Here is a 25,577-nt window from a genome sequence, read left to right as displayed (position 1 = left end):
ATAAAAATGACAGTTGGAGAGTAATAAGAGAGATAGGGATTTTATGGACTATTTCCAAGTTAATTACAGACTACAACCTGCATTAAGTAAATCCCCATCCATATCAAATGAGACAGCTATCATTAAAATAGGGTCAGAGGATAAATATACCATTACAACTTTAACTATGGCTTATGACTTAACATCCTGCTCTTATAATTTCGTTCTGTATATTACTATTATCAGCCATTAACGTAGGTAAGGGATGTTATCTAAACTCACCCGACCCACTTCTGCAAAACGCTTTTGAGAGAACTTTTCTTTTTAAATCAAGAAAATCAAGAAGCCCATATTCATATATATTTTCATTTACAAATGAGAGAGTATGCCAAACTTTACTTTGCTTTGATCAACTGCAGCAAAACTTGATATCCCCCAGAATTCCCCCTTCATGAAAAGAGGAAATGTTATGAATATATATGCGACCAATCAACCCAGAACCACCAACAAGTCACCAAGGAAGGTTCTCTGTTAATAGCCAAAATAGTAAATTGGTCTTCAAAAAGCCAAAATTCAAATCTTAGCTTGTCTGAAGGAGTATTTCTTCATCTTTATACTGTAAAAATTTCAAGTTATAAGGTTGAATAGAAAACGAGATACAAGATACAAATGTTGTTTTCTCTTTATTTTCTGAAGGTCTTGATTTTCTCTGCATTCAATCAAGTATTTGAGTGAGTTATTGTTGATCAAGTTTGACAAATCATATATTATTTCAAAGCTTAGGATGTGCTTGTTCAAACTCAATAAAAATATCAAAATTCATTTTGGGCGACTTATTGTTGGTATTGGGTTGGCTGGTCACATATGTGAACGGCACTATGTGTAGTTGGATACTAGGTGTTTTAACCCTAATTCTCCCGGGGGGGGGGGCCATAATGGCCCCCCCCCTCGACAATTTTCGCGATATATCCGCTGCGCAAATTTTTTTGACCTCGCCGCTCACTGACTTTTTACTTTCAAGTCTCGCGCAAATTTTGAGACCAAATTTGTGACGACCGGATACGCGGTTACGACATTACGCAACATTATGTAAGTGCATGTCAGACCCAAAATTGCTCACAAACGTGATTTCATGTACAAATCCAATGCAAATTGTGTATTTAGCCAAAATTCATAAATGTATCATTATTTCTACTTTTACTGATTGAATTTAATTAATTTTGCCTTGCTTATGATCAGAATTAAGTCTGGAACGATTTCCATTGAAAAAACAATAAAAAAACAAAAAGTAAAAAAAACAAGGAAATACATAAGAAATTCATAAAACAATAAAATACATAAGAAATTGATTTCCAAACTGAAGTTTTTTTTTATTGCGATTGTTAAGAATGCTACAAAGAATATTTTAACCAAAAATTAGCATTCTAGGAGCTTTATTTAGTGAATTAGAGCAAAAAGTATGATTTATGCATAAATTAGCATAATTAATTCATATAAAATAAAATCTCATTATTTTGGAAAATGTTACCATACAGCCTTGTAGATTACATCGCACACAACCAGCGTGCAAATTTTTGCGTCGCTCGAGCGATCAGCGGCCGAGATCTTAAGGGGGGGCCATAATGGCCCCCCCCCCCCCCCCCCCGGAATGACAAGAATCAAAATACCCCGGGAGATTGAGGGTTAACACTTGTCTGTGTGTACGCAGATAACTTTACTTTGCATGTACACAGACGAGGGGGAGTTAAGTACACAAATACACAAATAGTTTATGAAATGGAATGAAAAGGGACATCAATGGTTGGTTAATACACCATGAAAGCTGGTACATCGTACATATAATAATAATAACGGTATATTTACCCAGGGTAGCCACTTCAGTTCCGAAAGCTGTTCTCCCAGCGGGCCCTGCTATTATTGCCCGGCTAAGCTAGGCTACCTATTCAGGTGCACACAGCTTTTTTGAGGAATTACTTCCTGCCAGTACCCATTTACCTCACCTGGGTCGAGTGCAGCACACTGTGGATGAATTCTTTGCTGAAGGAAATTACGCCATGGCTGGGATTTGAACCCACGACCCTCTGTTTCAAAGTCCGGAGGCTAATCCACTGGGCCACGACGCTCCAAGCATGTATCAAGCATGTATACCAAGTTTGGCAGTATCACTGCTCTCATCCAGAATAAAATACAGTCTGTAGTAAAAACCTGTCTTAAAGGGCCACCAAAACTCTCTCCCACTTGAAAGACAGATGTGCTATATACCCGTCTTTAAAGGGCAAGTCCATCCCCCCCAAAAAAAAAAAAATTATTTAAATAAAAAGAGAAAAATCCAACAAGCATAACACTGAAAATTTCATCAAAATCGGATGTAAAATAAGAGAGTTACAAAAAATTTCAATTTTTCACTTAATTTCAATGATATATGTACATCCTGGTCGGAATGCAAATGAGAGGGCTAATGACATCACTTTTTTTTGGGTGTATTTTAAAATATTAAATATTCTCATTTTCTCTTCATCGTCTTGTGAAACAAAGTTATTCCTTCGTGAACATGTGGAATTGCCATTATTTTAACATTTCCTAGTTCAGTCATTAGTTGGTCATTAGTGTCCAATCTGCAAAAATTGAAATATTCTAAAACTCAAACAAAAAACAAAAGAAATAGTGAGTGAAGGACATGAAATCGACTCTCTCATTTGCATGTCACTGAGTTGTGCATATACATGTTTTGTTGAAAATATCAAAGTGAAACTTTGAAATGTCATAGCTTTCTTATTTTACATCCGATTTCGATGAAATTAACACATTGTAGCATTACGCTTGTATGATATTTGTCTATTGATTCTAATCAACATTTTTCTAGGGTGGACTTGACCTTTAAAGACCACCTGAATCCAGTGGTCACTTAATCTATGTGGCCTTAATCGACAGGTGTGACTGCAATGTTAAATAAAACAATATAAAAAATGTCTTTGAGCGCATCTGCAAAGTGACATTTGGATCTATTTCAGGACAGATTTAAAGAAATCATTCTAATCTTTGCCCCTAATATTTTACAGAAGAAAACAACTGTATGACTACTGTTCTACCACTAAATTCTATAGAATGTAAAGGTAAATATACACCATGGATTCATGGAAAAGGGGGAGTCTGCCGATACCTACTACAAAGGGATTCAAACAAGAGCCCTTTCACATAAGGCTTAGCGATTGACAATAATAATAATAATAATATTCCGCATTTATATAGCGCTTAACACATCGGAACGACGTCTCTAAGCGCTTTACAGATATATTATTACCCCGGTCATCGGATCCTCGCATGCCCGCATACAATGTATGCACCTTCTCCACTCCCTGGGGAGCATTCCAACAAGAGTTCTAAGACTCAATTGCTAGGCATACTGCATAGGCTTTCGCATCCTACCGGGTACCCATTTAACACCTGGGTGGAGAGTGGCAACTTGTGGATTGACCCCTTGCCAAAGGACGCTAGGCCATGGTGGGATTCGAACACACGACCCTCTGATTACAAGGCGAGAGTCAGAACCGCTACACCACGACGCTTCCACAATGGGTCTAATTTTACAATTGATCATACACAATCACCAATGCATCCGATCGTAGCCCTATGATTGATCACTAAGGTTTATGTTACAGGGGCAAATATATCTCCCGGAATGTTCAATAATTTGGCAGTGATTGCGGTTTGGGTTCAGGAATGTTTACGTACAGTGGTTTTTATAATAATCTGCCTATCTATCAGGCACTGATACACAATATATATATGTAAAATACCAACAGATTATTTCCATTCTATTATAATACAGTATTGTAACACTTTATCATTGCTTGACATTAAAATGCGCAGTTAGAGCATGCATTTGTGCCCGGAATTGCTATTCTTTCGAAGAAATTGTCAATTATGCTCCTTTCCTGTAAGAAGTAACCAAATTAAAACTTTGGCAGTGGAATGTTTGAATAGAAACTAAAATGATGAAAAAAAAAAACCCTCCAATGTAAAATTTCAAAATAAGCTGAATGGCAGTTTTCACAGAATAAAAAAAAACAAGAAAAGCAAAAACAAGGAAATGAGAAGTAAAATATTAGCTGAGGAATGTAGTTCTGTTTGGAATAAATCTTAAAATAAAGATTAAACATATTCCAGTCACTGAGAAATGTTTCTGTGCTCTCTATGCATTTGTGCACATGAATAGATTTTCTTTTTCAGAAGGGCATAATTTCATCTTACCCTGTTACCTACTGAAAGCGGGTGATCCCTGTACAAAGCCTATGGGAATAGCAGAATTCGGTATTCAACAGGTTAACACGTTGCCTTCTGAAACCGGATTTTCCCCGTACAAAGCCCATGAGACTCAGAGTATTCAGTAGTCTACAGGTTAACCCATTGCCTACTGGAAGCGGGTGATCCCTGTACAAAGCCTATGGACATCACAAAACTAGGTATCCAACTGGTTAACAGGAATAGCATGGAATATATACTAGAGCATATCGGCAAAGTGTCTGTTGTAGACCTCTGCATGGGTTTTCTGGAGGTGCTTCAGCTTCTGTTTCTTCTCCTTCAGCGACAGCTTGGTGTCATCAATGATGCTATTCATGAGGTTCTTGAGGGCTTCATTGGTGTAGCTTTGAACCTCAAACTGTTCAGTTGTGACCGTCTGGCAGAAGACCACTGCAAATGGATAAATAATAATAATAATAGGTATAATTTCTAATGCCATCTATCTATAAATAGCGGGCGCGTCGTGGTCTAGTGTTTCTGACTCTTGCCTTTCAAACAGAGGGTCGTGGGTTCGAATCCTAACCATGGCGTGTTTTCCTTCAGCAAGAAATTTATCCGCACTGTGCTGCACTCAACCCAGGTGAGGTGAATGGGTACCCGGCAGGATTAATTCCTTGCATGCACTGAGTGATGGTAGCTCGAGCTAAAGCCGAGGTAATAATAGCAGCGCTTTTTATCCTCAGGCAAAAGGCGCTTTACAAATACAGCTATTATTATTATTATCTATTCTGAGGAGCAGTATTACTATTACCCCGGTTGTAGCTCGAGCTAGCTGTTTCCAGCGCTCAGTGCACCAAGGAATTAATCCTGCCGGGTACCCGTTCAGCACAATGAGGGTGAATTTCTTGCTGAAAGTAAACATGCCATGGCTGGGATTTGAACCCACATCCTTCTGACTGAAAGACAAGAGTCATAAAACCACTAGACCAAGGCATCCCCAGATATAATTTTAATAACCTCCCAGAAGCATTGCATGAAGCAATTTGTCAGTAATCTTTACTGACCAATGTGCACTGAGCCAATCGGATGCAAGTATTTCAGTAGCTAAAAACAAGTCAGTGTAAATCAGTGGCTATTTGTTTCTTGAAATGTTCCCTAGAAATACAAGATAACATCATTTTTTTAATGTATAGAACTGAATAAAACAACAATAAATTTGATTGTTAATGTAGAAAACTAACCTGATAGAGTTTGATAAAAGCAGAAAATTGAGAGAAACTTACATGTAGATCCAAAACCTCATCATTGATTCATGAAAGTAGGGTGTAGAAAAACATAATAATTTATACAGATTTTGTTTTACATACATCCACTGTATATATTTTGCCAAAAGATGGAGCTCTTCATATTTCAGGTTCTGTCACCATAGAAGTTTGAGCCTAGCTGTCTAATTTTACCAGTGTCATCAAATTTGTCTTTGATGGTAACTTAGGGTGTGTTCAATGTCGATTTTCAAATTTAAACAGCAACATGAAATTGAAAACGAAATTACAAGACATGGAACAAATCAACACAATCACGATAATTGAAAACGAGATTACAAAACATGGAACAAATCAATACAAACACGATCAGCAGTGCACTGTTCAGTGTGAAAAATATAAAGCTTTAGTATTCATGTCGATCATCTTTAACTTTCGTTAGTGCAGCTTCAGTGCAATTTGGCCCATCACAAGAAAAGCCAATTCTGGCACCTGCTTGTTTAGGCTTCCACTGCAGGTGCAAATTTAAAGATGTTTCAAAACTCAGTCGTGTTCAATGTAGATTGCATTTACAAATGCATCTTTTTTTACATTTAAATTTTCCTCTGAATCATGATTTGAAAGACGTTTACTTTCACCACCAAAAATGGAGGATATTGAACACACCCTATGTTTCTCATTATACACCGTTTTGTAATCAAGTTTTCAAACATGATTCATGTTTCCGTTTAAATTTGGAAACCGACATTGAACACACCCTTAGACGGAGACCTTGTTTCTGATTGGTTGAACAGTTAATTGCCATAGCAACCAGTACAATGAGAAAGCGTACATACCTCTACAAAGGTCCTGTTCACCCTGTTTAGCTTGCCCTATCCTCGTCGTTACTACTTGAAGAACTGCCTCGGGAATCTTGAAGATTTTATTCTGAGCATCCAGGAAGAAAGAGACTAGGTTCTTGGCTTGGATGGCTGACAGTAGAGGGCTTGATATGATGGCCCTCTGGAGAGTGTTACAGACGTTGGTATGATTGTCGACCTGAGAGATAATAAAACATTGTAATAAAGTTATTAGTTAAAGCTGACAGTAGAGGGCTTGATATGATGGCCCTCTGAACAGTGTTACAGACGTTGGTATGATTGTCAACCTGAGAGATAATGAAACATTGAAATAAAGTTATTAGTTAAACCTGACAGTAGAGGGCTTGATATGATGGCCCTCTGAAGAGTGTTACAGACGTTGGTATGATTGTCGACCTGAGAGAGAATGAAACATTGTAATAAAGTTATTAGTTAAAGCTGACAGTAGAGGGCTTGATAGAGTGTTACAGACGTTGGTATGATTGTCAACCTGAGAGATAATGAAACATTGTATTAAAGTTATTAGTTAAAGCTGACAGTAGAGGGCTTGATATGATGGCCCTCTGAAGAGTGTTACAGACGTTGGTATGATTGTCACCCAGAGAGATAATGAAACATTGTATTAAAGTTATTAGTTAAAGCTGACAGTAGAGGGCTTGATATGATGGCCCTCTGAAGAGTGTTACAGACGTTGGTATGATTGTCGACCTGAGAGATAATGAAACATTGTATTAAAGTTATTAGTTAAAGCTGACAGTAGAGGGCTTGATATGATGGCCCTCTGAAGTGTGTTACAGACGTTGGTATGATTGTCAACCAGAGAGAGAATGAGTTACAAGTTAACGCTGACAGTAGAGGGCCTGATAAGATGGGACTCGGAGGAATGTTACAGACGTTGGTATGATTGTCGCCCTGCCATGTGAGAGAATGAGGTATAGATCTTCTATAAGGGTAATCTTATTCTACTTTAGCTCCTGAATTGACAATGTTCAATCAATTCTTTAGTCATTTTCATACTTTGAAGAAATAAAACACTACTTGGCTGGTATTGGGATTCATCTCGGAAAATAAGGCATATTTCCAGCAGTTCTCGTTGAGTGCTGGTGTTGAATGTAGAGACAGTGATTTTCCGCAATCGCGGAAAACAGACGGAATTCATGGAATCGGCCTTTTGAAAGAGAAAGTGGCTTTTCAAACGGAAAATCATGAAAAACAAATTTTTTCTCAAAATGCACAGTATAGCAACAGAAATTACAGTCCGACCTCTCTTATCCGGCCTCCCCTTATCCGGATCTCTCTATTATCCGGACGCACATTTGCCGAGATTTAGTACGTGAGTAAATTGAGATGGCAATCTTAACTCAATCCTATAGGCAAACTCCCTTTGATTACATATATTTTTCAATATAGTCTACCTAAAACAACATTATTTTTCATTAAAATATCTCACCCAAATCACCGAAAGAACTTAGGCAGGATAATTTTCCAGGAAAATGGGGCGCAATGTAAACATTTCATCACGTTCTCTTTTTGTTTCCCGGGAAAAACAACACATGCCTCACTAGCTAACGCTAGGCCTCAATACGGACAGCGCCATCTATCATGTTTAAGCCTACAGTCAGTGTAACAATGGCTGACATTGCGAAGCTGCGATGATCTTATTGTAAAACTTAGTTTCATCGAGTCATTCATTCTCTTTCTTTCGAAGTATGCTCGATTTATACCTCAATCTTTTGAGCAGGTAAATTATCCAACAGTTTTGGCCACCAATCGATTTTATTTCCGTAAAAATACCGCCTATAATTTGCACTGACACTGCAGTGAATACTGTCTGTGTATGCCCACTAAATAGACTACGTGCAGCTTCTATTGCGGAGGCAGCTGCGTGTATTTAATATTGGGTCTCCCAGATCCGGATAAATCCCTTATCCGGATTGGTGCTGGTCCCAACGTGTCCGGATAAGAGAGGTCGGACTGTACTCCCAAATCCTCAACAAAATGCGAATATTAACTGGAAAACACACGATCTCACTTCCCTACAACAATCATGACAATCCACACATCATAACTGCACTCGAGCCCCTCCATCACATCAAAACTAGTGACTCACGTCCGCAAAAAGGCAGAAACACGGCCGTGTGTTGCTGCCTCTGCGTTCGGTCATAATATAATGATTGCGGTATTCAACAAATCCAAAATGCGGGTAGGCGAAAGTCGTCGACTGGTCAAAACGAGGTCCAAAAAGTCCCCAAATCAGCGATAAAATCTCATTTAACCATATAAAAATAATGCTAATAATGTGAAAGGTGAGGATGTATTCATGTTTTCTTAAAATAGTTGTTGTACTCAAATCTCTTTGATGAAAATTGATTTTAAAGCGAGTACAGTGGCAGATACAAAATTTGACCACCGCATTTTGACATCGCTACTAATTGCGTATTGATTTTCTATGTAAGCGGAATTGTCACTTTTTCATGTACACAAAGTCTATGGGGAAACAGAATTTCGGTTTTCAGACATGCTGAAACAGAATTTAATATTTTCTGAAACGGAAAAGGCAATTTTCAGAAACGGAAAATCACTGTCCCTATGAATGTCTTCTGTTGAACACTCACAGCAGGTGTTGACATTTTTATTGACAATCTATGTGTAATTTTCCAATTCACCAACACCAAGCCCTACAGATTGAGAAAATCTTGATTTTAACTTAACTTCAGTATTGGTGTTGGTGGTCAGAAGCTCACTAACAGGTAGCAAACAGGATGAAACATTCTTATAGAATGACCTTTTACAGTTGAGATGAGTGCAAATCATTCAAGCTTTTATACATTTGAATGAACTTTAAGATTCTTGCCATGATTTTAGTCTTTGCATTCCTTACGATGAGATTTAACTATAATTTCTTCCGTTTCATTGTCGAGGTTTTCTCGCGTAAAAGTTGATATGATCAGCAGTGCAGCACAGACTTGTGACTCTCATGAGCTATCGATAATGCGATCGGTATCGTTCTTCTGAACCCAGCTTGCTGTTGGCGCTCAGTTCAGCAGCTTTATCACACTCTCAGCACCAACACTGAACACCAAATTAAAATCACCCATTCAGCACAGGCTAAAGGTGTCAATTTAGAAATTCAACTACAGTTTTATGAATCAAACTTTACCTGGTAGGTCAGCTTGACCGATGTCTTCTTCCCAGCTTCCCCCATGAACCTTAGTAGCGCCCTCAATCGGAGTCGGGTTGCCCCCGGCAACAAAAGGAGGCATAGTTGAGTAAGTTCAATGGCCCGGGATCCCTTCCCGCCTCCGAGCGCACCAAGAATCATTGTAACTATATCCATCAGTAGAGGGGTTATGAGCGGTTCTTTACGGCTTTCGGTGTACAGTTTGACAATGGCTTTGTAGAGGAGGAGCTTGCGGGCGTGCAGCATCCCCGGTGCGTGCGGACGGCTGGAGGTGAAGTCGCGTTTCACGTTAGCGCCCTCTGGATGGACGTCTAGACAGTGCATGGCAGTTCTGAGCCAAGGGTCAATCCTGTGAAGTTACAAAGAATAAAATCATTCAAAATAATTGGAGACAAATTGGGTGTTTCATAAAGCTGTTAGTTACGGGCGAATTTTTGAACGACTGGTGATCCTTTCTCGTGGTAAAGGATATACACTAGATTTGCATAGGTGTTGATTTAGTTCCTAAGATAGGATCACCAGTCGTTTGTAAGGTCACTCGTAATTTACAAAGAGTTTATGAAACACCCACCAGGCCCATAATGTTAACCTTAGCGACTGTTTGTGAACCTGATTTCTACATGTACATTTGATTGCATTGATTAATGTGTATGATTAATTGTAAACAAAATATAGGCCCAGAATTAATTACTAAGATTTAAAGCGGCTTGCCATTGACAAATCATGGGGAAATTGAATCAATACGTAATTTGCAAAAGGCCAATTGACTTGCATAATATCATCCGTCCGTCATGAGAGCCGGTCGGACTAATGCGATAAAAGTTTGGACAGCACAAATTTGACCGAACTCGTGATCGTTATTGAGCACTTTTAGAAATGTACGTCCACATAGTGGACGTGTACGAAATGACGTCATTTTTTGGCGTGCCATATGCCTCAGGTCTTCACACACGTCCACTATCAAAATCGAGAACCTTGCCACATCCATTTTGCAGTTCTCCTAAATCATAGACGACGTGCACGTGAGTGACGTCATTTTAACCGTTCAAGCCCAGCATGAAGATCAACCTTTCCCTTTTAAAACACAGTTTTCAGTGACTTTTCACAAAATTAATGTAAGTTGTACGATGCATTATGTTTATCATATTTGAAATTGCTTTCTGATCTCGAAAATATACATCGATATATATCCCAACTCGCGTAAAAAGGAATCAAAGCAAGTGAAAGGGCACATGTGCACAAGTTGCACCTTCGCATCACCCGACCGGGTCGCCAGGCGATGGTGCGCCAGACCTTCCGGGTCGGGCAGCGTGTCATGACCCGCTGGTTATCGCGCTGTTTCAAGTGGACGTACGTACACGTACAAGTCGAGTGAAATCTAAAGTATTCGCATCTGTAGTGAACAAGGGCAGACGACGACGTTGACTCGAACGATCAGAGGACTGCTACGTCGTTCACGTTCACTGCTCCTAAAAGCCATTATTTACTACGGGTCGTCGCAGTTCTAGTTTCCAACAATCCACATTCCTAGACTCTTAGCAGGTCTCTTGATTGCTAAACAAAATTAAATAACTTCTGTGAAGTTACATGTTTCAAAGTGAAAACACTCAGCTTACTTCAGGTTGGTTAGTCTACTAACTATTGCATCTTATATTAGACCTCCCAGACATGCCGCCGTCTATTACATAACACCCCCAGGCATGCAGCCAAGTGAAAGGCTTGAATCCCTTCTCTGTTCGGAGATTAGCCTTGATTTCCCCATGATTTGTCAACGGAAGGTCGCTTTAAGTTACGGGGCTCAGAAAGTCTTTCACAATAAGTTTAAGTCTCACTAAGTTTCCAAAAGTCGAATATTAGCCAAACTTGCTACAATTTTTAGACCAGATTATGCAAAACTGGGGGGAGTCTCACAAAGATTTAAGTATGACTTAGAGTTGCACTTAAATACCGAGTTGCATACGGTATGAAAGGTTTGACACAATCTGACCTTATTGGTCAGATTGTGTCTGTCATGAGGACGCGCACTACCACGTATTGATCAATAAGATCGCGCGTTGCATATCATGTACGCATCGGCATTTAAGTACAACTTAAGTCATACCGGTACTTAAATCTTTGTGAAACACCCACCAGGTATGAGGTCCAAATAGAACTAACTCAGGCAAAATTGCCTGTAGATAAATATTATCAAAATCGATAATCAATAGCCCAAGATATTAGAAAAATATGAATAGTAAGTAGGCACAGAAGGCAACATACAAATATAGTCATATAAAAATTGTCACAAGAAAAAATTACTTATTGATATCAGGCCTCTGGCAAGTCCTTCTACTGGACATCCTCCTGGCTGGTGTATCTAGGTTTGGCATAGACTTTTCTACATGCTCTGCAGACTCGTAATGGTAGCTGGCTGCACAGGCAAGCAGATTATCCAGATGGGGGAGCTCTACCAGATGTAAGATCCTCTGGATGATGACCTCCTTCCAGATGTCACTGATCACTACAGGAGAAGAATCAAATGATGAAAATGTGATGGTTTAATAGGTGGATGAGGGGGAGAGAGAAGAAGAGGAGGGATAGGGGAGTGGGAGGATGAGGAAAAGAAAGAGGAGGATAAAGAGAAGGGGAAGGAAAAACAAGAGGAGGAGTAGGAGGAGGGAGAGGAAGACGAGGAGGTGGAGGAGAAGAAGGAAGAGAGCAAGAAAAACGAGAAGAGAGAAAAGCAGGGGCAAGCGGAAGATGGAGAGAGAAAGAAGAGATAGATGAAAAGAAGGAAAAGGAGAGAGGGGAGGAATAGAGGGGAAAGATGAAGGAAAGGAAAGAGACGGAAGAGAAGAAAACCAAAGACGATGAAGAGGAAGAGGATGATAAAGATAGACAGAAGAAATAGAGGTGGGGAGAGGGAAGGGAGGAGAGGGGTTAATAGAAAAAAACTCAGGAGGGATGATGTTGAGGTGAAGAGGAGGAGGAGGAGAGGAAGGAGACAGAAAAGGAGGAGAAATAGATGGATGTGTGAAGGAGAAGGAAGGGAGAGAGAGGAAAGAATGAAGAGAAGAGACCAGATAAGATGAGATGGAGGTGTGAAGATGAGAACAGACAGAGGGTGAAGATATGGAAAATGTGAAGGAGAAATAATGGGAGGTAGGGAGGTGAGGAGAAGGAAAGGGAGGGAGAAGAAAACAAAAGGCCCAAAGAAGATGAGGTGGAGTTGGAGATGGAGAGGGGAAGAGAAGGAAAACAAAATATATTGGCGTTCTCAACATTCCAATGCTCATAACTTTCTTATCGTTTCTCCAATTGTTCTCAAACTTTCAACAACCTTATTGTTTGATTTTTTTTAACATTTCCACTCAAGACAACTTGGTCAAGGTAGGATTTTTTTTTTTTTACAAAACCAACTGCCTAAATAGGCATTGAATAAGCTTCAACATTGCAGTGAGTGGGGATTTCCTTTCTTCGTATTGTCCAGGGCCCCATCTTACAAAGAGTTATGATTGATCTGATCTTACTCAAGTATATGGAAATCCATCAATGTCATATTTTTTTTCTTTAGGAAATTTGCACAATGTCCTATGAAAACAAAGAAAAGCATACTGAATTTTCAAGAAAACAGTTAGTGTGTGAATAAACATGTACCTCAAAACTAGAAAATATTTTGAAGAAGCATGTATTTTAGATGTTGATGTTGCTGGCCGTCCATAGTTGTGATTAATTGGATCAATTGTAACTCTTTGTAAGAACTCTTGGGGTAAAATCGTCCCAAAGCCCGATGTAATTCTTTCCCTGCTTCAAATGATTTCATTCTCATTTCCCTTACCTTGTTTGGAAAGTCTCCTCTCCCTCCTACTCTCTCTACCAAATCTCTTTGATCCCGGGGTCGCAGCTTGGTCCCGGTGGTTGAGGGTTGCTAGTGGCTGACGGGTTGGCGTGACGATGGTTGTGAGGGCGTCGGAATGGGGGCCTTCGAAGGCAGGGTTCTGGATCCCCTTCATGTTAGAGGAGCGCCCTTCTGCTAAGGATGCCCTGAATGTCAAACAGAAATGGAAATATGGGGGGAAGAAGAATAGTAAGATATTGGAGCTGTATAAAAAGAATACAAATATCAGATCTTCTAGCCCAATTAATTGGAAATAGATAGGGATGATTTTTCTCAAAATATAGAAAGAAACAGCATTTTCTATAGGATTGAGCAGAAAAGTTATCAAGAAAAGTAGGAAAGTCATATATGGATAAAAGAGCTCAGAATGTCAAAAAAATCATATTCTTTCCTCCAAATTCAGAATGATTGAGAGGTCAGTAATCTTGGTACTGAACTCAAAAGTTAGCGATTAATTGTATGTTTTCCTTCAGCAAGAAATTTATCCACACTGTGCTGCACTTGACCCAGGTGAGGTAAATGGTTAATTCCTCAAAAGGCTGTGCGCACCAGAGTCGGTAGACTAGCTTAGCCGGGGTAATATAGGAGCGCCTTGAGCACCTAGCAAGGTGGATATGTACACTATACAAATCCTATATTATTATTGATTGTAACGACTGATCGCACATTGTAGTCAATGCAGTCAATCGTTAAAAATTATTCTAAGATGATTGCTAAGCTTTGCATTACGGGCCCCTGGTCTTAAGCCCAGCGCACCCAATGCGATCCGTTGTGATCCAAATTTCAATTTGTAATAACATTTGATATGAACGTTCTAACCAATAAAATCTTTAATAGCAATCAGAGTTCAGAATAGTGGTAAGGACTATTAAAATCAAATCAAAATTCATTCATGTTTGAGCCTCCTGGTAGGATTACAAGCATATTGAATTCAAATCGTAAAGACGTTATCATCGGAGCCCTGAAACCGATCAGATTTGGACATTACTCTGACCACAGGTATAGTAAAATTATGATTTTGTTATTCTTAACATTTGGCTGAACTTCAAATAAAATACCTTTACTTCTTGGAACTTTCATATTTGTTACAAAATGCGATTTATTACAAATATCGTGTCCTATCTAATCGCATACATGTAGTGTGCGCTGGCCTTTAACCCTAAAAGGCCCGGGGGTGGAATCCGCCCCCTCTACATTTTTCGCGATAAATCTGCCTCACGAAAATTTTTAACCGCGGCGCTAGCTGACTTTTTACTTTCAAATCTCGCACAACTTTTAAGACCAAATTTGCGATGCCCAGGTATGCGATTACCAAATTACGCAACATTTTATAAGTGCATGTCAGAGCCAAAACTGCTCAAAAACGTGAATTGATGTACAAATCCAATGCAAATTGTGTATTTAGCTATAATTCATAAATGTATCATTATTTTTACTTTTACTGATTAAACTTAATTGATTTTGTCTTGTTTATGATCAGAATCAGGTCTGTAAAAATTTCCATCGAAAAAACAATAAAAAACAAGAAGTCGAAAAACAGAGAAATACATAAGAAATTAAAAAACCAATAAAATACATAAGAAAAAGTTTGCGATGCCAAATTTTTAAAAAAATGTATTTGATAGGGATCTTACAAAGAGTCTGTGAAAACAAATTAGCAGTTTTGGGGCCGTATGATAGTTAATTAGAGCAAGTAATTTATTTCATGCATAAATTAGAATAATTAATTCATTAAATAAAAATCTTATTTACAAAAATTTAACCATACAGTCTTATAGATTTTATCGCACACTACCACCGTGCAAATTTTTGTGGCGCTCGCGCGATCGAAGGCCGAGATCTTAGGGGGGCGTGAGATGGGTCCAAATAACCAAGCTCTTTTAGGGTTAAAATTGTTCTCTCTTGGGCACATATACGTATGGAAGGTCAATATGAAAGTTAACCTGTATTTTACTTTTCCTAAAAACCTAAATCAAAATAATTGAAATGTTTTATTTCATAATAATAATTGTACATTTATATTGCGTAATTTCTATATGTACTGTATATATACTCAACTGCGCATTATAATGTTAATGTTCTTATTACCCAGGCTATAGCCGTGCTGCCTACAGGCGCAGCTCTGGCATTTGAGGAATTTCTTCCTGCCGGGTACCCATTCACCTCACCTGGGTTGAGTACAGCACAATGTGGGTAAATTTCTTGCTGAAGGAAATCACGCCAAGGCTGGGAATCAAACCCACGTCCCTCAGTCGGTAACGCATATGCCCGTCAAACCAAAGATCATGGACTCGAGTCCACCCCGGGTGGATGACTGAAGCCAGTGCGTTGTGTGTAAACGTCTCTCCCATGTTTCATAGATGCAGGCTATGTTACAATGGAAAACACTCATCCCTCGGATAGGATGTTAAATGGAGACCCCGTGTAGAGGAGAGTCACCACCTTTGCACGTTAAGAACCCACTGCACTATTCGTAGAAGAGCAGGGGGAAACCCCGGTGTAGTGGTCCACCTGCACTCCCCCCAATCAGTTATATAGGGAGGAGAGACCTGCAGGTCATAGTGATTCAGTTCGCTTTTCGCCTCCCAGGCACAGGTGACGCCAAAACAAAATAATAATAAAGAGAGTCATAACCACTAGACCACGATTCCCCCCCCCCCCCACAACGTACCTGCGATCAAACTTGACTTGTTTCCCCTTGCCTAAGCTATGACGTATCCTCCTCTTCCTGTCGAACGGCTGCTGCAAAACATCTATACTTGATCTCCTAGGTATTTAATCATTATAATATTATTTCTAGTTATTAGAGAAGAGCCTTCAACTGTGTTAATAATAATATAATAAGGTGATGTCCAAAGACGCTCATGGTGCTAGCCCAGCAACAGTTCCTTTAGAGATATATATATATACAAGTGGAATGCTTCTGGCGGTCTCACCTGCATCATGCGATTCAATATAGCAGCAGTGCTGACTTTGAAAACTACTATAAAATAATTATTAAAAAAAACACCATTCATATGATACAATACTACGTTCATTGACATTTGACCTTGATCATGTGACCTAAAACTTGTCAGTGATACTTGATTACCCCTATATCCACATTTTATACACTATATCTATAAACTTTGAAAGTTATGACAGCAATCTAATAATTACCTCTAAAATGGCCAAAGTTCAATGACCTTTGACTTTGATCATGTGACCTGAAACTCGCACAGGATGTTCAGTGATACTTGATTTCTCTTATGTCCAAGTTTCATGATTCAGATCCATGTTATGTTGACATTTCAAAAACTTAACCTTAGGTTAAGATTTTGAAGTTGACTCCCCCAACATGGTCTAAGTTCATTGACCCTAAATGACCTTTGACCTTGGTCATGTGACATGAAACTCAGGCAGGATGTTCAGTAATACTTGATTAACCTTATGGCCAAGTTTCATGAACTAGGTCCATATACTTTCTAAGTTATGCTGTCATTTCAAAAACTTAACCTTCGGTTAAGATTTGGTGTTGACGCCGCCGCCGCCGTCGGAAAAGCGGCGCCTATAGTCTCACTCTGCTATGCAGGTGAGACAATAAAACTACAAATATAAATGTAAACAAAGAGATCTTAACTTTAATACTACAAATACAAAATGGGTACATAATTTACAGAAAAGTAAAAGTACAATTTTGCATCACCCACTGGAATTCCTAGCTACATCCTGGTGGGGCCTGGTGCCCTCTGTTCACTGACAATTTAACTAGCAAACCCGGGTCCCGTTTCATAAAGGACTTGCAACTGTTGTAACTTTGCCATTATGGCAACTACCATGGTAACAGGGCTCAGCAGCCAATCAGAATCAAGGTTGCCATGGTAGTTGCCATAATGGCAAAGTTACAACAGTTGTAACTCTTTATGAAACGGGCCCCTGGTCAGCTAAGTACTCACAGGAGCTCTAGCAAATGTCCTGTGCAATCCTATGTAAAACAATAGCTACACATAAGAAATTCAGTGTAGCAGTCATCAAAAAAATGTGGAGCATATTGTGATGTGATAGCACAGAAACTATTCCATGGCTCTCCATACCTCATTCCTTCTCTTACCTCTTGCATGCCTTTGATTTATTACTAGGTGAAAGGTCGCTGGATTCTCTATGTGATGATGGCGTCTGCTCTTCACTCGTTGACTCGTCACTGCTCTCTCTACTTGTAAACCTGAGATAAAGAGAGGAAGTGTGTTTGATTTTGCTACATTACAACCAGGGAAAAAAAAATCACAGGCCTCTGGGTGAAAATCTAGTCTGCAGGCACAGACCCTGATTGGAACTTTGATCAACAAGTATGCCTCCACGCAAAGACTAGCACATACAAAACTTGCTGTTCCAATACTGAGCGAGAGAGCCTTCAGTAGGCTGCACATTCAGCCCCTTAACTCGAGTGAAGGGTTTGCCCAGCAGACTTCTGAAAATCGCCCCCAAAATGCCCCAAAGAGCCCTATTAACTTCCCATGCACTACAATCTTAAAGCTTCTCCAATGTTGCAGATATAGCCAGCAGGTTGAGAAAAAATGTAGCCCCCAAAAATAAAACGTTATTTTTTGCCTGATTCCAGCAATAGAATATATCAAACTAAGGGCTGAGGGATTAGAGTTGCAATATTTCAACTAGCTTTTTTTTTCTTAAAATGGCTGCCAAATAACAAATAAAATGTATATGGTTTGGGGGGAAGGTTTAAATGAATGGATAGCCCATGGATCCAGCTTTAAAATGACGCCAAAGAATAAAAAAAAATGTTCATGCTTCGGCGAGTAGTGCTCCCATTTGTAAAGGATATGAACATGAGGTTGTACGAAAAGTGGCGCCCTGCTTTTAGAGTTCAAATACATACATAAATCCTTTACCTGTAATAATGTGAGTTGTTATCCATGAAGACCGCCCTCCTGTGTCCAACATTGCCACAAGCCTGTGCATCCTCAATAATGTTCTGATCTAGGAAATACTGCAAGAAAACAATACAGGCAGAGACAATATTTTTTTACTTGAAATTAATATTTTTCGGGAGCTAAATTTTAATTGTACATGTACATTTTTAGTCAAACAACCTAAACTTTAGTTCATGTCATTTTATGGGGTAATCTCATGTGTGCTATGGGTATCTTCTTGGTCCCTTGCACTTATTTTTTTATCTCTCCTTCTGGCTGAAACTCAGTCCTGATCTTGTAAGTTGTTGCCTTTTTTTCCGATTGTTATTTTATTTTCTGATCATTTACAATTGATTACCATGATTTAAAAACCCAGGCCCGTATTCTTAATTCGGGTTTAACTTAAACTCAGGTTTAAAGTTGTGGTTTAAGCATGGATAGCCAATTGTTACATGAATCACTAACGGTAGAAATATCATATTTCAGCTCATTGGCTCCCAAATCATTCATAAATGTCTAAGAAGTATTTTATATAGATGATTGTCTTCACCATCGATGAATCAGGAAAGAGTACAGTAAACATAAGAAACATGCAACTTAATAAAAATTTTGACACTTATGGCTTCCCATAATTTTAGCACAGAGTTAGACCATGGTCTAAGTTAAACCTGACTTGAGAATACGAGCTCCAGTCTTTGAGCATACGTGTAGATTACAATCTATTTAAACTGGAGCCACAACAAAGGAAATGGTCCAGTGAATCCACTGTTCTCATATTGTTCTAATTTGTGGACTCTGTTATTCTGGCACTGAGTGTAGATTTGAGTATAGACTATAGTTACACTCAAAGATTGCTTACTGTCACTTTAGTTTAATTGTAATAACAATAATTTTTTGTTTATATATAGCGCTTAATACATCAGATGACGTGACTAAGCGCATAATATCCCAGTCACAATGTATGCACATCCTCCACTCCCTGGGGAATATTCCAGTCAATCACCGTTGGGGCGTACACAGTACCGGACAAGGTACAATGGATTTCACATCCTACCGGGAACCCATTTAGCACCTTGGTCGAGAGTGGCACATTCTGGATGAACGCCTTGCCAAAGGACGTTAGACCGAGGTGGGATTCTAACACACGACCCTGTTTACAAGGCGAGAGTCAGAACCACTACACCACGGCTCTTTCATGCTCTTGAACACATTGTATTGCAATCATTGAAACCAATGCATACATGTACATTACATTATCAAAACAATAAAAATCCCCCACCTGGCATTTGCTGTTGTAATTTTGATTACTAATTGGCAAGATGAAGGAGATAAAAACATACCTGACATAACTTTGCTATTTTCTCTCTTGTGACATCTTTGACCTCAGAATTTTCCCTCTCCATGTAGCCACAGATAACATCTACTGCATCTGAACCCAGGAAGCAATCCTCGTATGACCTCATCATGTGCTTCCTGGTTCGGATATCCACAGCAGTCTTAAGATGATCAACTATAGCATTCCACATTTTAGTGGCTCGGAATGGACCTGGAGCTATGTATATGGAGGAAAATCAAAATATAAATAATTTCAAAATGAAAGCTAGGTCAAATAAGCTAATTATAAGCTCGTTCAGTCGTTAACTGCGCACGAGCAGTAAAACGTCATTTACGATAAACCATGGCAGTGGTTTTTAAATTCACTGACATAGGCATTTGTGATAAGATTATTTACATGTGCAGTGTATGTATTCCTTTTGAAATATTTGTTTCATCACATCAAAATTGAAGAGTAAACCAAGTCTACATAATCACTGTATTTGACAGAAGCCCAAACAATGGTAAAATGTGCAAAAAGCAGACAATAAAACAAACAGATTTCCAAACCTGACCCCTGATTTACTATTCTGATCACCTGGTCTATACAGTGTCTCCAGTTCTTTGAATTTAAAAACTGTGGCAGGAAAGCTTCATTTGAAAATGTTAGTGCTCATCTTAATGAAAAATCGCAAAGGTTATTTGAGAAAAGTTGATCATGAGCTACATGTACATGTACATGTAACCGTGAATTGGCTTATTGGCAAGGTTCCCATCTACATGAAATTGAAAAAGTAGAAAAAAGGCATACATGTAGGTATTGACTGATTAAATTTCTAGAGCAGAGGTTTCAAGTCTTGATTCGTAATCTGCAAATGGCCGGTGCAACTTCTGGGTTGCATATCGCATATGGTGAGGGTGCAATTCAGCGGCTCTTGTGCGCATTGATTTCTGAACATGCAATGCGCGATGTTGATTGAAGGACAGGTTCTGTTGGAACATAATGATACATTTCAAGTCAAGATTTTAATAGGGATACCACAATAAAGTCAGATTTGTCGGCCAAATTAAGTTCACTTAATTGCGAGCGTCGCGTAACATTGGGGAAGTACAATAAGAAACAAGATGGCGGCGTAAACATCGGCAAGTCTCTTCCGTCTTTTCACAATATTTTTTCATTTTTTTGATGAATTCTTGTTTTAAAAATAACAACGAGAGCGTAGAAATGTCGGAAATGAAGTTTTATCCCATGTATGGTAGGGGGTCCTAAAGCTACGCGGGTCCTAAAGCTACGCACCACTCATCGCGCATGCAGTTTTCAATGGCAAATGCGCACTCTGTATGTGGAACTGTGACTGCAGAGTGACGAACAATTCCTATTCATTTTTTTTCAACAGAGGCTGCAATAAATCTCTAAATGCAGAGTAAAACCAACAACTGTTTGGAATTTCGGAGTTATATTCACTTTAATTTCATATATCCTATAATAATGTGAACATATTTTAGAAATTGAGGCACAGGAAATACTATTTTTTTGCATGATAAATCGAGTGCGTAGCTTTAGGACCCCTTCTACATCGGGCGGCGAAATCAATAGAGGTTCGGATAACACGGCGGGATTTTCGTATTACGTGAGTTTTGCGTTATTTTCTTCATGGTTAATGATCTTTAGAATATATGCCACAAATTGGTGAAAGATAATTTGTTCAAATATTGAAATTGCGGCGCTAGTGTAGTTTCGCACCTCCCCGTTTAATGGTTTTCAAACATGTACAATCTCACCCTAAATAATTCACAACCTAAAATACTTGCATCTGAGCCTCCAAAGTCCAGTAGAAGTTGAATATTTGCAGTTTTGACACTTTTTTACAAAGTTTTACACCTATTTTGGAATCACTCGGTCGCTTGATCAAGCTCAGCGCTGCACATAAGCAGTCGGTACGCGTACAGTACGTACCACCTAGTGAAGTGCAAGAAGAGCGAGTTTTTCTATGGTATCTTCAAAAAGATTTTTTTCCCCTCTTTCAGCTTGCACCAAGTATTACGGTAGTGGTTGTGCAGAGTGGTTGATGTTTGTTGTGTGAAGGTATGTATGTGGGGTGTGCGTGTGTGTGATTTTTTGAATGAAATAAGAAATGTGAAAAATGTGAATACACGTAGATTTAGCGATGAAATAAGAAATAATAATGTAGAAAAATTGAAAAATGTAATCTACTAGCATGAAATCAACATAGCATACAATTGTAAACTGAAGGAAAGTTCTCTGACCAAGAGTTCAAAACAAGGCTCTACATTATTATTTATTTCATCGCTAAATCTACGTGTATTCACATTTTTCACATTTCTTATTTCATTCAAACAAGCACACACACGCACACCCCACACACACCTTCACACAATTACAACAAACATCAACCACTCTGCACAACCACTACCGTAATACTTGGTGCAAGCTGAAAGAGGGGAAAAAAATCTTTTTGAAGATACCATAGAAAAACTCGCTCTTCTTGCACTTCACTAGGTGGTACGTACTGTACGCGTACCGACTGCTTATGTGCAGCGCTGAGCTTCAAGCGACCGAGTGATTCCGAAATAGGTGTAAAACTTTGTAAAAAAGTGTCAAAACGGCAAATATTCAACTTCTACTGGACTTTGGAGGCTCAGATGCAAGTATTTTAGGTTGTGAATTATTTAGGGTGAGATTGTACATGTTTGAAAACCATTAAACGGGGAGGTGCGAAACTACACTAGCGCCGAAATTGGCATAGTTTTTATCGTTTGAAAACAAAGTGCGTAGCTTTAGGTCCCCCCATCATACATGATTTAGAGCTAGCCTAACCCTAGACAGCTGGCAGCCGTCTGTTTCGAGGAGTTTTTTAACTTTTTTTTTTTTTAAATTTCTCCTCGTACACAGACGGCTCGCTAGCGTGCAGCCACCATTAGGGGACTTGCAATGCAAAATCCCCCCGTCGGGGCTCTTCAATTTTTGTCTTTAATGAATAAAATTTTTGAAAATTAACGCGACCAAAATGCAAATTAATATTCCCTCTTGGCATTAATTGCCAAAAAACAGAGAAAAATCAAGTTAAAAGGAACAAAAACAGTGACTTACCTCGGCTGTCGCGCAAATTCACTTCCCCGTTTTATCCGATCTTAAGTACATAAACATATGGCCATTGAGTCCCCTGTACAGATCGCGCTAGAACTTCGGTCTCTGTATTTGGTGAGTGAAGCCAACGGAGTTCAGCTGAACAACCAACATAACAGAGACCGAAGCTTTTGGTCTAGCCTAACCCAGGGAGCTCCGGCCCGCGCAGCGGGCCGGAGCCCAGGAGCTTACCGTGTATTTTACCATACTCACGGGACTAGGGTGAATTATGGTCTAAATATTTCTCCAAATAAATTGTGAAAACAGAAATTATGCACTTACCACAATTATATGGATGAAGGTCTAACGAGTGGCAGTTTCCTGACATCTGGGCACAGACTGGAACCTCAAAAAACGAAAAGTTATCTCCTTCTACCCCCGTCTCGATCGGCCATTTTTGTTATGAATTGTAACAAAATGGCCGATCGAGACGGGGGTAAAAGGAGAGAACTTTTCGTTTTTTTGAGGTTCCAGTTTGGGCCCAGATGTCAGGAAACTGCCACTCGTTAGACCTTCATCGACAGTAGAGGCGCACGGCCAATATTGGAGACTGTCTCCAATGTGGGAGATTATCTCCAATATCAGAGACTTTTGTAAAGAATTTGGGTATCCAATTTTAGAGACAGTCTCCAGTTTTGGAGTCCAATTTCCTTTGTTTACATTTGCTGCAAAAGGATTACCTTGGCGGCAAATAAAAATGTGATAAGCAGATTCCTCATGAAAAATTACCCCTTTTCACCGTCTACTTTAAATATTCACCGTCTACTTTTGTTTTGATAAGGATTTTTGTTGTCAATCACACACAAAACAAATGGGCTTCTGACCTCAGTGAGACAAAATTTTGGGTGGAAAAAATCATGCTTTTGTTGGTGTTGTTTCTTTTGTCCTTTTGCAATGCAAGTCTCCAATGTGGGAGATTATCTCCCCTATTGGAGAGAGTCTCCCATATTGGCCGTGCGCCTCTACTGATCGATATAGGCTATAAGGCCTAATCGTGGTAAGTGCATAATTTCTGTTTTCACAATTCATTTGGAGAAATATTTAGACCATAAATCACCCTAGTCCCGTGAGTATGGTAAAATACACGGTAAGCTCCTGGGCTCCCGCCCGCTGCGCGGGCGGGAGTTCCCTGGGCCTGGGTTAGACTCAGAGTCAGAGAGTCAGAGCTAGCCTAGCCCTAGGCTAGATGATCTAGGGTGTCTGGAGAAAAATATTATTTTTCTTATTTCAAGAAAACATCACATTTTCTTTGTGAATTTGAAGAGAAATGACCTTCAGACTGACAGAAATGTAACATTTTTGAAAAAAATCTGATTATTGGCTGCAAAAAAGAAGAATGAAATTAGGTCAATTTTCAGCATTTCTCTGCCATAGACTGTGTAGTTAAGAAATGGACACACACAAATCCAAATTTTTAGCTTCCGAGAGCTGTTATAAATTTATTATTAATGCCAAAAACTTGTCCATAAAGAGTCCAATAGGATTTTTTATGCTCTTTCTGATGGTATGATTTTTATAAAGATTTGGAAACCAGATCACAATGAAAAATTGTGACAAAGTGAAAAAAATTGTGCAAAACAGAAATTTCATTTTCCCATAGAAAACGCATGGGGAAATGGCAATCTCAACACACACACAAATAAGGGTTTGCAATTTATCTCTAAATCCTTATTTAAAATGATCATATAAACTTGTCCTTACTGTCAAAAGAAGCCCCTGAATTTTCTCTTTCCATACATCCCAAACACAAGTTAATAATCAATTCAGATCACATTTTTCTAGTAGCCTGAACTTCCCGAAAAAAATGTGCCACATTTTCCCCTAAATCAGCCTCTCTTATGCTGACAGTGACACTTTTCAGTTTGGCTTCAGACACCCTACTACTAGATCTTTTAGAAGGAAAGTAGAAATCTCGGGGGTGAAAGTTTCAGGTTTTGGCTTCCATTGTGTGGGTCTATGGGATAGAAGGCCTGGCTTCATGAGAGTGACCTTACGTTAGTAAATGATTTTTACTCTCCAAGACTCTAGAAGCCGCCTGGCTAGATCTAGACCGGCCGGCCGAGATCCCGCCGCGCCGGGTGGCAGTCCGGGGCCAGGCCAGAGCTGGCGGAGCGGTGCGATGCGGCGGTACTGTCTTCCAACGCAAACCCACTTAAAACTAGACAAAATAAAAACTTTTTTTTCTTTCACGTAATAATTATGAACGGAAACAACATCATTGTTTGACTCACTTGAAACGGGCTGTTCTCCCCCACGAACATGCATATTATTACCGGCTGGTTCTGTTAGCATTTGAAACCCTGTCAAAGTTGCCATTTTGAATTTCCCAGATATGGTTTGAATGGGAAATGGTGCGTTGCCTATTATTTATCGGTTCCGGGTTGTGTACACCACGGGCTTACACGTTCATACTGCTCCCGAGATAGGACACCATTCTCCCTTCTCGCTGAAAGCAAATTGCAAAGTGCACAGTGTAGAGTTGTTGACCCTGATTCAGACATGTCATGTCAGAACCGTACAGTGGTGGTTGATGCTGGAGAGGGGGGGGGGGGGGGGGGGGGGGTGGGGGGCTTTGACAAGAAAAAAGAGAATGGACCCTGAGATGGGAATGATTGTAGGATAGGCAGAGGGGTGATGAATGTTCGCGATCGCCCTTGCATTAGGTCTTTTTGTTGATTGAGATATATCATATCCAAGAATTTGTATAATGATCAGATCAAGCGCCTCAAGTGTCACTTTTGGGCATAGGGCCTACAGGGTATATGGTTCATGGTCACTTATTTCTTCTTTCACATTTGTATTGAACA

The 25,577-nt window shown here is 39.4% G+C and overlaps 1 protein-coding gene across 2 annotated transcripts; it reads right to left on the bottom strand.

Annotated features, from left to right (window-relative positions):
* Nucleotides 1-1,354: 1,354 nt before the first annotated feature.
* Nucleotides 1,355-25,119, bottom strand: LOC129282930 (DEP domain-containing protein 7-like). 2 transcript variants are annotated; one of them, XM_064114788.1, is made up of 10 exons: nucleotides 25,002-25,119; nucleotides 19,649-19,860; nucleotides 18,288-18,385; nucleotides 17,492-17,602; nucleotides 16,073-16,168; nucleotides 13,342-13,547; nucleotides 11,823-12,024; nucleotides 9,504-9,873; nucleotides 6,320-6,521; nucleotides 1,355-4,671 (listed from the first exon to the last, which is right to left on the bottom strand). In XM_064114788.1, exons 1-10 carry the CDS (start codon nucleotides 25,084-25,086, stop codon nucleotides 4,481-4,483), a joined length of 1,773 nt encoding a protein of 590 aa, XP_063970858.1. In that variant the 5' UTR covers nucleotides 25,087-25,119; the 3' UTR covers nucleotides 1,355-4,480. The 2 variants fall into 2 exon arrangements, with proteins under 2 accessions (XP_063970858.1, XP_063970859.1); XM_064114789.1 differs by lacking the exons at nucleotides 1,355-4,671; nucleotides 6,320-6,521 and adding an exon at nucleotides 6,917-7,051.
* Between the last annotated feature and the right edge of the window lie 458 nt (nucleotides 25,120-25,577).

Source organism: Lytechinus pictus, unplaced genomic scaffold, assembly GCF_037042905.1.
Source record: "Lytechinus pictus isolate F3 Inbred unplaced genomic scaffold, Lp3.0 scaffold_20, whole genome shotgun sequence".
Taxonomy (NCBI): Eukaryota; Metazoa; Echinodermata; class Echinoidea; order Temnopleuroida; family Toxopneustidae; genus Lytechinus; species Lytechinus pictus.
Note: the sequence above shows the minus strand (reverse complement) of the source record. Positions and strands in the feature narration are given on the sequence as shown.